Below are 12,196 nucleotides of genomic sequence, written 5' to 3'. Positions count from 1 at the left end.
TGCTAATTCCGAAGCTCACGATGAACTCATTAAGTCGTGCATGAGCATCGATGTTTTTCGACCCGTGAGTTTATTGTGTGCAATGGGTGCGCGCCATGGCGCCACCATTCACCACAAGTGAAACAAACAGTGGATTTTCTGACTCGTATCGGTACCCCGAACCTAGACAATGCATTGAATCGCACGGGGATTGAATACATCACACCGCTACGTGTCGTGCCACTTGTTGAAATTCAGTTTCGCCAGTCAAAAACTTTTCAACCGTTCCGCCACGTTTCAAATGTAAACGGCATCTCACCTTTCGTATCGCTCGGCTGCGCGTCATTAAACTCGTATATCGTGTATTGTTTCCCCGCTCTCGCGAAGATGACGCCAGCCAAGAAGAGTGGCGAGAAAGAGACTCGTTCCACCATGAACGAGGTGGTGACGAGGCCTTAAATATAGAGAGGGGGCGGGGGCGGAGAGAGGGAGGGGGCAGAGAAAAAATTAGCATGTCAATGAGTGGACGACGACGTGGTACGGTACGCAAGCTTGAAAAATAGGAGACAGACACACTAAAATTAAATAACCTAGTAACCACGTCGTCGTCCACTCATTGACATGCTAATTTTTTCTCTGCCCCCTCCCTCTCTCCGCCCCCTCTCTATATTTAAGGCCTCGTCACAGAAACGACCTCTCTCTTTGTGCTGATACGTGTTCTCTCTCTCTCTGCGTGTCTTTGTGATGTCTGTCTGCTTGTATGTCTGTCTATAGTTTTCTGGTTAGATTTTTGTTGCTATTTCTTTTATACCTGATGAAGATTGCTTGTGTTGCAATCGAAACGTCGTAGTATGCTATTATTTAATTTATTATTTTATCTTTATACGTGACTTTACCGAAAGAACCAAAGAATGATTCCTGCAGTCACGAAAGCTCCGAAATTGAGATTGAGGTGGTGACCCGCGAGTACACCATCAACGTCCACAAGCGCATCCACGGCATTGGCTTCGGGAAGCGTGCTCCCAGCGCCATCAAGGAGATTCGCAAGTTTGCCGAGAAGGAGATGGGCATTGCCGACGCTCGAATCGATACTCGTCTCAACAAGGCGGTGTGGAGCAAGCGTGTGCGGGACGTGCCGTGCCGGATCCGTGTGCGGCTCTCCGGGAAGAGGGATGAGGATGAAGATTCCCCCCCCCCCCCCAACAAGCTGTACACCCTTGTCACCTTTGTGCCCGCCACCTCCTTCAAAGGTCTCCAAGACCGTCAATGTGGATGAAAGTTAATCAATTTCAAATCATACTATTTGTTTTTTTCGGTAAAGTTTCGGAAGCAACACAAGCATCCGTCACACCTGATGACGGATGCTTGTGTTGCTTCCGAAACGTCGTGATTTAATTTAGTTGTTTTATTTTTATTTTATTTTGTTTTCACCTACGTGACTTTACCGAAAAAACCCAAGAGTATGGATCCTTGCAGTCACGAAAACTTCAAATCTAGAACTTTCAAGCCATAGATGAATAAACCGTCACTCCCCATGTCCTTGTCATCTGCACGTCTCCCCCTGAAAAGGAGACTTTCGTCTCGGCGAGGGCTCGCCAACTGCCACTGGCGATGATGGATGGAGCCATTTAATTAGCCAGGGTGTGCGGACGCTGGATGGATGAGTGTTGAGCTTGCTGTCCTTCCCCAGCCACGGTGCGAAATAAGTTCAACACACATACACGCGCCTCCGATTAGCGCGGTTGGCTACGCACGGTGAGAAAGAAGTTCAACATCGATGAATAGATGATTACATCACAGGATAGAGAAATATGCTCAAGCAGAGGATTTGTGCTGGATACAAATCGCATTGGCAAATGTGATTTGTAACTGCGATCCTTACCCGTTTAGTATCGATAGTTCAGTTGTAACGTGCGGTTTTATTGAGGGACTGTGCGTTGTCTCGGTGTGATCTGGGCCTCTTTTTGTTGCTGTTTTGCTGCCTTGCCCGAGCTTGCAGTTAGTGTTGCAAAAATCGTCAGGAATTGATGTCCTTGTGCAATTTGTAGGTAGATATATTATCTATTGATAGATAAATAAACATATTCCTGACTTTTTGCACTACTATCGATTTTTTTTGTATGTATTGTAACTTTCTTGACCCTGCCCTACTGGAGATCTGTTAAAAAAGAGCATCATAGCTCGCTCATGGGGTTCCTCCAGTCTTTAAGTCAAGATTCGGATTCTGAAGCTTTCATCCAGTAGTGGATTGACCATGGCCGATGATGATGATAACGAAAACTCACCTGCTAACCTGGTCGTAAAGGTAATTTACTCTTTGTTATTAAATTTGATTGTTTTTTAATTATCACTACTGAGACTGTATCCCATCAGATCCCATTAATCCCTCGAACGAACGCGTGATGCAAACGATGTGCCGTGCGATGATATAAGACAATCATAATTCTAACAACACTAACTTACGAAGAACCGCAGTGCATCGTAACCGTCACCAGGACTGCGTCGCATTTTTACGAGGAGCGAATTAAACGACCGCCAGTCGGTGGATATCCACAGCGCCGCGTTTGTGTAAACACGGAGAGAGTTACGGCAAAAACCGAGCCGGGGTAGAAAGCAGAGGCAGAAGAACAAAACCCGCGCGCTCCCTGGGATACGGACTCAACAAAAGGGGCCTCTGCGAGACTGTTACGAGAGAATGAATATACAGGGTCCAACTATGGGGCGCCTGTAACCTTAATTTGGGTTAACTCATGCGGAAATGATTAACATGTTAATTCATTACTTGCGGCTGAGCTGCGGCGATGTTCAACTTGAGATCACAGCGTGGGCGCGAGAGAGGGGAATGACGGCGGTGGGCGGCGGCGTTCGTTGTCGGAGCCCGCACGGAGTCTTTTTGACGAACGTCGCTGCAAACTCGGAAAACCAGTGGCGGAGGAGCTCAACTTTGAACCCAGCCAGGTGCCCCCCCCCCCCCACTGTTCCCCCCCAGCCAATACCATTACAATTAAAATGCATGGCCCTTTAAAACGGGTCCGTCGTCCAGTTCTACTTGCATGTACGTTGTTGAACTTCTTTCGCACCGTACGCAGCCACAACGCGTACACCACTTGTCCACCACCACCACCGTGGCTGCATCGCCCCCTCCAAATCCAACATTTAAGCACTGCCCCCAAAACCCAGTAAGCATTCACGGCCATCTGCGGTCTCGTCCGAAGAATTGAGATGCCCATGACGGAATTGTTTCTTTCTCTCTGTAAAATAAATCAATATGCTGCCTTTCCCCGCGATGCCCGTATCTCAATTTTGTGTACACTCTCTTGAGATGTGGTTGCATTTAGATGCGGCTGCATGAATATAAATGATATTTCAATTGGTCTGACCCACAAATGCTACATTTGGGTTGCAGAGGTATAATAGCAAAACATATGTCGCTCAACAAATGATTTATACAACAATGTTAGCGTTTGTTTGGGTGGATTGTTACCACGAGGAATGCTGGAGGCTTCGAAAGGCTTGCATCCAGCAGCAGATTGGCTGATGAACCTTTATTATGTTCGGACGTTGGTGATGCACTCCCGTAACACCAGGACTGTGGAGGCTAAGGTCGGTGGATCACGAGTGCGTGAACACCGTGCGGTGTTTTTCAAATGGGCATCATTATTACGTATCACATCTCACTGGGTGGCACAGATTGTATGATTGGCAATAGGAGTTTAAAGGCAAATCGTGCGTTTTATGAATATTGACTTGCTCCCACCATGGAAATGTGGAATTTCCATGACTATTTTAGGGCTGTTAATAAATAAATGATGACCACTGACCCACACTCAAATGAGTATGGGGCTCAAAACATAACTTTGAAATGCTTCCCTGAGCCTCAAAACATTATTTTAAGACAATCCTGCTCTAGATGGTTGGCCAGATTATTGGAGGCATTATTTCATCATCATCACGAAACAGCCGTTGTTAAAACTTTTTTGATGATGTGGTGATTTATATAAAGTATTTGTATTTTTACTAATTATTTATTACGGCGTAGAGAGGGTGGAGGGGCAGACGAAGGGGTGGGGGTTGGGAGGGGGGGCGGGAGGGGTGGGGGCCAGGACCTGTTCAGATAACACTCACCCCTGGTGTTAATTACTGCGCCACCGCTCCACCCACCGCACGCAGACAATGCGTGGCCTTGTTTCGCGATCCTCATGGAACGCCGTCTCACCCGCGAATATCGTCCAGACGAGAGAGAGGGAGAGGGAGATGCGACACACACACACAAAAATCTGACTTATTGTGTTCTTTTTTTTTCTGCGATGGCGATATTGAAAAGGGGACGCATCTCATATTTTCTGCCTCGTTGGAGCGTTGTGTCTCTTAATTGGCTCTTTTTTTTTAAACAAAGACGAGGGAGCCGGGGTGCTGGACGAGGTCGCGATGGTCGTCGGTAGAGGGGGGTGGCGGTTTGGCGGGGGGTGGTGGTGGGGAAGCGGCGTGGTGGTGGTGGTAGGAGGGAATTTTTACAAAATAATTCACTGGGGGGCTTGAGTCGCACATGGGGGAGATATAGTTTGTGGCAGAGTGCCAGGAGAGAGAGAGATTAAATTAGGAGTTGATCCAGGGAAAAGCCCTTGCGTCCGGAGTAACCTATTCCATTCTCGAGGCCGCTCGTGGATTTTGTAAAGGGCGTCCTTCGCGGGGAGTAGGAGGAGGGCGATGTCTCGAGTCGTCTCTACGCCAGACAGGCAGATCGAGCTGGAGGACGAGGAGACGGGGGAGAAGAGGAGGAGGAGGAGGCAGTCAATCGAGTGGGGGGGGGGCTGTGGAACGTTTTGGAACTTTGCCAGGCTGCGATTGGTTCGGGTGTGTTTCATTGATGGAGAGTTCATTAAAATCTGCAGTAGGAGAAGCTCACAAAAGCGACCCCACTCAGTCCCTTTATTATTTCACTACGGGTGTAACGATTGCTCCCCCCCCCCCGCCCCTTAACAACAATCCCAAGCCTGGTGAATTCGATGAATTGTCGCGATTCAAATAAAGGAATGATTGTTATTGTGTATTACCTTGTGAATATATTGCGTAAAACTAAACTATTCTTTTTTACTTAACCAGGTAAGGCCCACTGAGCGATACAGTTATTTTTTTCAGAAGCGACCTGGCCACAAATGATAACTAAACGAAGTGGCTTATCATGTGGACATTTATCGCGGCCAAATACTCTAAACGCGTGACGTTGACTCTAAATGCGGAGGGACAAAACCGGAGGACCCGGAGAAAATTCGCGCGACCACGGGGAGAGAGAAAGACACACAAACTCAAAATATACAGCAGCAGGCGTCAGGGTCGGGATCGAAACCACGACCTCCTGTATACCAGGCAAGGTAGTTAACATCAGTTAGAGCGATGTCGAGCCCTTGATTCTTACGTGTTAGACGTTAGACGTGCTGTTCAACGCGTGTACCATCAGCGTAGATAATCAATTCCAGCCACGAACTTGTGTCAGTGGTCAGCGATATCTGAACTGGTCCTGCCCCCCTCCCTTTTGCCCCGCCCCCCTTAACCAACCTGCAATGACCTTTGTGGTGAAGCATGGTCAAACACCCTCTTTATGACACTGCTCTGTGTTGGTCTATGTCTATACCAAAAAAATATCCGTTGTTCTCTCTGCATCTTTCACTTCCTTTGTTTATTTAACTCTCTGTCTCTGCCTCTGTGTCTCCCACCGTGTCGTATTGTCTCTCTCCATGTAGAGCCCTACGACCCTTCTTCCCATTGTTTGCACAGCGCCTGACAGAACATCGCCGTGGCTTTGTACGCACGTTTTCTCTAAAGCGGATACACGTGCCATCTGTAACCAGTCGATTACGGGGGAAGAGATAGTGTTCTTTCAACAGTTAATCTACCGGCAGCAGCTTCGAATAATATTGATTTCCAACTAAGAAGCAGGCACACCGTGACTTACTCTTGCGAATATTGCCACAGGATCTTTAACACGCACCTCCGAACAAGCATACATCATTTCGTATATTTCTCCCACTGACATTCAGCTCACAGCAATTTGCCTTTAACGGGGATCGAACTTATGCGACCGGTACCAACCGGCGTCGTGACACATGCTGATCTCTCATGCGAGATCGGCGGTCGGCATTCTGCTGCTGCGGAGCCGCGTGCGGCCGTCTAAGGACTGCTTCGTGACGCGTCGTGTATTAGGGAGCCACCGTTTCGTGTTCACCAGGTGCGTTGCGGCTCTTGAAAATATTGAGGGCCTTTCTTTTTTATGGACCGAATTCGAGAAAAATGCCGCTACTTGTAGTTGGTCTGGTTGCCGACCACTCGGCTAGACAATCCATGCAAGACTAGCGCAAAGAATATGAGAGCACGTGGGTTTATATGACTCTTAAATGTCAATTCTAGATTTGAAGCTTTCGTGACTGCAAGGATTCATACTCTTAGTTCTTTCGGTAAAGTCACGTAGGTAACTTTACCGAAAGAACCTACGTGACTTTACCGAAAGAACTAAGAGTATGAACCTTAAATATCATTTAACGGTTCTGGGACAGAAACCAAAAGCTGATGGAATGACAGTGAGATGAAGGGCTCCTATAATAGATCCAGACTCATCCCAGCTTAGTTTCCGAGATACGACGACACGGGGACGCTTCTCGGGTGATTCCGTCCAGGGGCGAACGCACTCGGACTCGGACGTAACTTAGCCCGGCAAGGAGCCACATTCACATGGCGAATGTTCCCCCTCGTTTGATTTCTGCCGAACAAAATTGCCGGTCTTTTTCCATCACCAACGACGGGAGGACATTGTCGATTCGATGTGCGTCGGCTGTATCGCACAAGTTAATCAATGTGGCTCCAAAACGTTGTTGACATACCAGAGGGGTGAATGACTTCTATACTTTACGCGTGTTTTTGTTTAAGTTCTCTGTGATGTTTTTTTTATTTTAACAAGTTATTAATTTTCGGCCACAGGTCGTAAATCTCACACCCCAATTCGCTTGCAATAGAGAAGTTAATTTGCTCTGCTCGGTCAGTCCTGCAAACTTATCTGCGACCTTTTAATGAACTCGGGCCAGCGACGTAACTCCCCGTTGGGAGTTGTTTGTCTTCCATGCCTCACCAGCGCTGCTCAGTTGCAGGTTGCTGAATCAAGGGCCCACCACTGATTTTCAGAGATGTATGTTGATCATCGGGCGAGTTGCATTTACTGGTGAAACGTCGTACTCAGCTTGTAAATGTTGTGGGTTTACTCTCCAACACAGCGGCTGTACTAGTGACGAATTGGCACGTTCTGTTTACGTGACATACCTTACTAAGGGGCCATCCATTTAGTGCGTACGCATGGAGGGGGGAGGGGGGTTAACCCAAATGCGTACGCTTGCGTATGGGGGGGTCTACTGACAATGTACGCAGAGGAAACGGGCGGAGGGGGGTGAAGCCTCGATAATAATTTGTCTACATTGGCCTTAAAATGAGCCACAGTTCAGCGTCTTCAGCTGTCACGCAGCTCAGCAAAATAAGTGGCCAAGGTACGCGACTTAATTCTTTAATGCAGCCGGCGGTGGACTATCTGTTTGCTTAAACACGTTAATATTATTAATCCTTGATCGTTTCTGCGTGGATTAAATATCGGCCGTTCTATAGGATTCGGTGGGGGGGGGTGTAAAAAAGTCCGCGTGCGTACAGGGAGGGGGGGAGGGGTCAAGTTTTGACAGATTTTTTCGTACCTACTAAATGGATGGACCCTAATAGGCTGTGTCAGGTGGTGGCGGGTTTCACGACGCATTTATATTTAAGCGATCTAACCCAAAAAGAAACCCGAAATTATGAATAATATTGGTCGCGACAGCCTACGTGTTAAACTGTTTTGTTTGATTTTAACGATCGCGTCTCTCCTCCCCATTGGCGTTTCTACAAAATAGAAAAAACAACAAACAGGTTTTAGGCGAATCAACTTGGTCTAACCTGGTTGACGGAGAAAAAACCCCCACACTTAACACCTTCACGTTTCTCAAAATCCCGGTTAAATGGACATTTTCCGACCCACTAAAACACGTCAACCGATGCCAGAGGAGGGAAGCCTATTCATTTATACTCTTTTGTTCTTTCGGTAAAGTCACGTAGGTAGAAAAATAACATAAACAATTATAAATCACGACGTTTCGATCGCAACACAAGCAGTCATCCTCAGGTGGAAAAAATCATCCAGCAGTGGAACTGCTGAACCAGGAAGAGCACCGGCGCGCAATTGCACCGCCTGCGCCCTCCACAGCCACGCCACTGAAGCGGGGTTAACTCTCCTCTCTCTCTCTGTGTAACAGAAGGCCCCTGAGGAGGGGGGGAAAGGGAGCGCAGCAGCAGCAGTAGCAGCAGCGGAGTTGGGAGGAGGAGGAGGCCCCGTTATTCCCAAGGCAGGGAGCGCGGGGCGGGCGGGCGGGCGGGCGGGGGAAGCGGGCGGGCGGGACACGGGGAGAGGCGGTGACGAAAACTTATAAAGACTACCCTGCACTCACTACCTTTACTACACCTATACAACTCACAGCTGTAAGTCGTGGCTGCTGTCGCTGTTGCTGCTGCTGCTGCTGCTACGCCGTGGTTGCTGTTACCGCTGCGGCATCAGCCTGCAATCAGCGCAGCGTTGCAGAGCGCGAGGCCACGGGTGGGGTGAGGGGAGGGTGGCGTCGCCTCCTCGCTCTCCGTCCACGCACTCGTCTCGTCTTCGAGACTGCGCGGGCTGCCTCGAGACATTTCGCAGCTGCTGCCGTAGCCGCCGCCGCCGCTGTTGCTCGCGACCCCGCAACCAAACGCCGCCACGGGCAGCGGTCTCTTTAACACGCCACCGCGCCAGGCAAGTCAAGTAGTCGTCGTCTTCTTGCGCAGGCAGAGCGGCGTGCGCACACAGGAATAGAGTCGCACGCACAGTGCGCGTGTATGTGCGTACACGTGTGTGTGTGTGTGTACACGTGTGTGTGTGTACACGTGCGTGTGTGTGTGCGTACACGTGTGTGTGTGTACACGTGCGTGTGTGTGTGTGTACACGTGTGTCTATATATAGCGTGCGCAAGAGCAGCGCTCCGGGGCTGCTGCCGCTGCTGCTGCTGCGCTCCACGATGCCACACAGCGCCGGAGCAGCGCGAGAAGAGGAGACGGCGAACTGAATTCGACAGAAGTGGTGGTGGTGGTGGGGGGGGCTGTTTAGCGGACCGTGGACACCGTTTTGCGGGGCGGGGGGGGGCACCACCAAGACAGAGGAACAGGGAGGTGTGGACCCCAACGAAGAGGGTGGGGTGGGTGTTGGAGGGTCGCGATCCGACTCTGGCAGAGAAGAAGAGGGGTGGGGGCGGCAGTAGCGCAGCGAGCGCCTCCGCGCCGCTCCGATGGCGACACGGACCGAGCGAGGCGCTGACTCCTCCTCGCGGGGCCGCACGTCCGACACCGCCGGCGGCTTCGGTGGCGCGGCGGCGCTGACCCTCGGCCTCCTCCTCCTGCTCGCCACCCCGTGGCCGGGCGCGGCCCCCCGGGGGGCCCTCGCTTGCTCCGGGCTGGCCGTGAACGAGTGCAGCTGCGCCGAGGAGCGCGCCAAGGGGCCCGCGCGGCACGCGGCTGCGCGCAGAGTGACCTGCTCGAGCGGCTCGCTCGGCGAGGTGCTGCCGCCCGGCGTGTTGCCCGCTCGCACCGTCACGCTGTGAGTAGGGGGGGGGGGCGGGGGGGGGGCTGGCGCGAGACGATTGGGGGCGGGGGGGGCTAAGGGAAGGAATTGAAGGTAGACGGAATAAGAAGAAGGGTTGTGTGGGTGCCGGTGGTGGGTGAGTGTTTGGGGGGTGTGTGGGTGATTTGGGGGGGCGATGGAAGACACGGGAGGTTTACGTGGCAATGGGAGGATGTGGGCGAGTTTGGGAGACTTCAAGTCTGGGATAGAGAGTGGTGCGGTGTCTTGGAGCGTCGAGTCAATATCGTTTTGTCGGGATGAGTACTGCACTGTATGGGGAGTGTGGTAGAGAGAGTGGAGTGTGGTAGAGAGTGTGGTAGTGAGAGTGGAGTGTGGTAGTGAGAGTGGAGTGTGGTAGAGAGAGTGGAGTGTGGTAGAGAGTGTGGTAGTGAGAGTGGAGTGTGGTAGTGAGAGTGGAGTGTGGTAGAGAGTGTGGAGTGTGGTAGAGAGTGTGGAGTGTGGTAGAGAGTGTGGTAGAGAGAGTGGAGTGTGGTAGAGAGTGTGGAGTGTGGTAGAGAGAGTGGAGTGTGGTAGGGAGAGTGGAGTGTGGTAGTGAGTGTGGAGAGTGTTATATATAGAAAGAAACGGATATTGTTTTGTCAGTGTAGTCACAGATGAGGTGTAATCTGCGTGTTGGGTTTCGGAACGCAATGTCCGCGCGTGTGTTCTGCGTCTTCGCACGCCGTTCGATCTTTCCGCAACACCTTTCCCGAAGCAAACTTCACAATCGGTTGACAACGATGCATCACACACGTCGCTCGCCATCGTCATCCTGGTGTGCGTCCTTCGTGGGTGGTCCGCGAACAGATATATATTTTTTCTCCCCCGGAACAAAGTTGTCATCTTTGCGTAGCCCGGGTTTCATTTGCAACTCAGGCAGTAACATCGTCTCGAACGGTCACAACAATGAGCGCGTGAGCTAAAACGTGACGCTCCTCTCACTGCTGACAGACGTGACCATCACGAAAGGGGATCACTTGGAGAGGGAGGCACTGCGAGTCTGCTGCGTCTTGCGTCTTCGCGCGACACTTCGACTCTCTCTCTCTCTCCACACATCTTTCCCAAAGCAAAACTCAAGTTAGTATTTCTCGTGTCGCCGTGTTTGCCGCTAACATCTCCGTTCGTTCTATCGACTAAAGGGCTTCTCAGACTCATCTCTCTGCCTAACCAAAACGGGGTGGGGGGGGGGTCACTTGTTGGTTACGTAAGCGCACTCTGCTCGGTGCTCGTTTGTATTTCACGGCCGCACAATCGGCACGTGATTAACAAAGGCACGATTTCTGTGCTTAACATTCAACAATATTCCTCCACGAAACAAAGACGAAGATCACCCCTCCCCCCCCCTCCGCCTCCACCCCGTGTAGCCTTAACAGACTGTTGGGAGCGAGCAGCACCTACGAAGGTCGGCAGAAACCACGCCCGGCCGCCTTTGTCTCCCGAGCGGCGATGTTTACTAGACACTGCACACTGCACCAGGTACTCATTTGAGGCTCAGTCGACCTAGGGGAGGCCCAGGACCGCTTCAGTGAATCGTCACCGGTGTTGGCCGTGAGCGGGAATCGAACTGGGATCGCTGGGTTCGTAGCGTGGCGCGCTAACCGCTGCACCACCGCTCCCCACGATCATAAGCAGACGCATTGTTCCATTCGACACGCACATTGATCGGTCAAGATAGAGCTTCAGTACATCATAATTCAAACGTTAGATTATTAATTTGGCTACTTCGTCTGAGCCAAACGTCCCCATTCCCCCACGGGGCCAGTTGCGAGATAATTATTCGCTAGATGATATTGTGTGACGCTCAAATAATTGGTGGTGGTGGCTCCCCTCCCTCCGTGTGTGCCACTCACGCGTGCGGTGATTAAGTAGCGTCTGCTGTGATCCATTCGTCCACGCACTTCTCCGTTGTCTAAATAAGCCGGATTCACACTCGCCGTGAGATACGAGGGGACTTGCGCGCTGCACAAACACCGTCTCTTTACTCTGGCTTTATTCTCGGCAAATAGAGGCCACGGTGGAAATTGTTATGCGCCGCTTAGCAGATAGTTATGTATCCGGGAGATTATACAGCCCCGCGTGCGTGTGTGTGTGTCCGTGCGCGTGTGTGACTGTGGCACCCAGAGCTCTCACCTGAGTTGTGTCTCTCCCCAGAGTTCTGACTCTCAAACAAGTTCTGTTTCTAGCCTAATTCCTGTCTCTCACCTGCACTGTAGCCCTCACTGCCAGTCGGCCAACTCTGCAAATGACATTTCCCTTTTTCCCCGTGACAGAGGCCACTTTCCCACGTTAATCAGCCGCAGGGAGACTTACGTTCACTCCATGGGAATGGAATTCTCTCCCATCATTGAGTGTATTTACACCCCTGCAGTTATACTCGATAACAACTTGTAAAGTGCATTAGAGTATTCGCTCGCTCTCGCTAAGACCGAACGACTCATCGGCGTGAGGAACTACGGACGAGCAGGAAAGGCAGCCAGGCGGTGAGCAGGCACCATATCCCTCCCCAAG

General features: G+C 51.0%; 2 protein-coding genes across 2 annotated transcripts in view; both read left to right on the top strand.

Annotated features, from left to right (window-relative positions):
- Nucleotides 1-366: 366 nt before the first annotated feature.
- Nucleotides 367-1,256, top strand: LOC144721818 (large ribosomal subunit protein eL31-like). The gene is made up of 2 exons (XM_078599739.1): nt 367-420; nt 932-1,256. The coding sequence occupies exons 1-2, from the start codon at nt 367-369 to the stop codon at nt 1,253-1,255; spliced, it is 378 nt and encodes a 125-aa protein (XP_078455865.1). The 3' UTR covers nt 1,256.
- An 8,032-nt stretch (nt 1,257-9,288) lies between these two features.
- LOC144721528 (adhesion G protein-coupled receptor A3-like) overlaps nt 9,289-12,196 on the top strand; it is a 108,218-nt gene continuing 105,310 nt past the window's right edge. The window contains exon 1 of the mRNA XM_078599202.1: nt 9,289-9,664. Within this exon, the coding sequence (XP_078455328.1) occupies nt 9,357-9,664 (308 nt within the window). The 5' untranslated portion in view covers nt 9,289-9,356. The remainder of the gene's footprint in view (nt 9,665-12,196) is intronic.

This window comes from Lampetra planeri, chromosome 12 (assembly GCF_965212315.1).
Source record: "Lampetra planeri chromosome 12, kcLamPlan1.2.h2, whole genome shotgun sequence".
Lineage (NCBI taxonomy): Eukaryota > Metazoa > Chordata > Hyperoartia > Petromyzontiformes > Petromyzontidae > Lampetra > Lampetra planeri.
Note: the sequence above shows the minus strand (reverse complement) of the source record. Positions and strands in the feature narration are given on the sequence as shown.

What these genes read in the sequence shown, in the direction of transcription:
- LOC144721818 (XM_078599739.1), top strand. Translation starts at nt 367, where the DNA reads ATGACGCCAGCCAAGAAGAGTGGCGAGAAAGAGACTCGTTCCACCATG. An exon ending in CTCGTTCCACCATGAACGAG is followed by an intron (nt 421 to 931) that starts GTGGTGACGAGG and finishes ATTGAGATTGAG; the next exon opens with GTGGTGACCCGCGAGTACAC.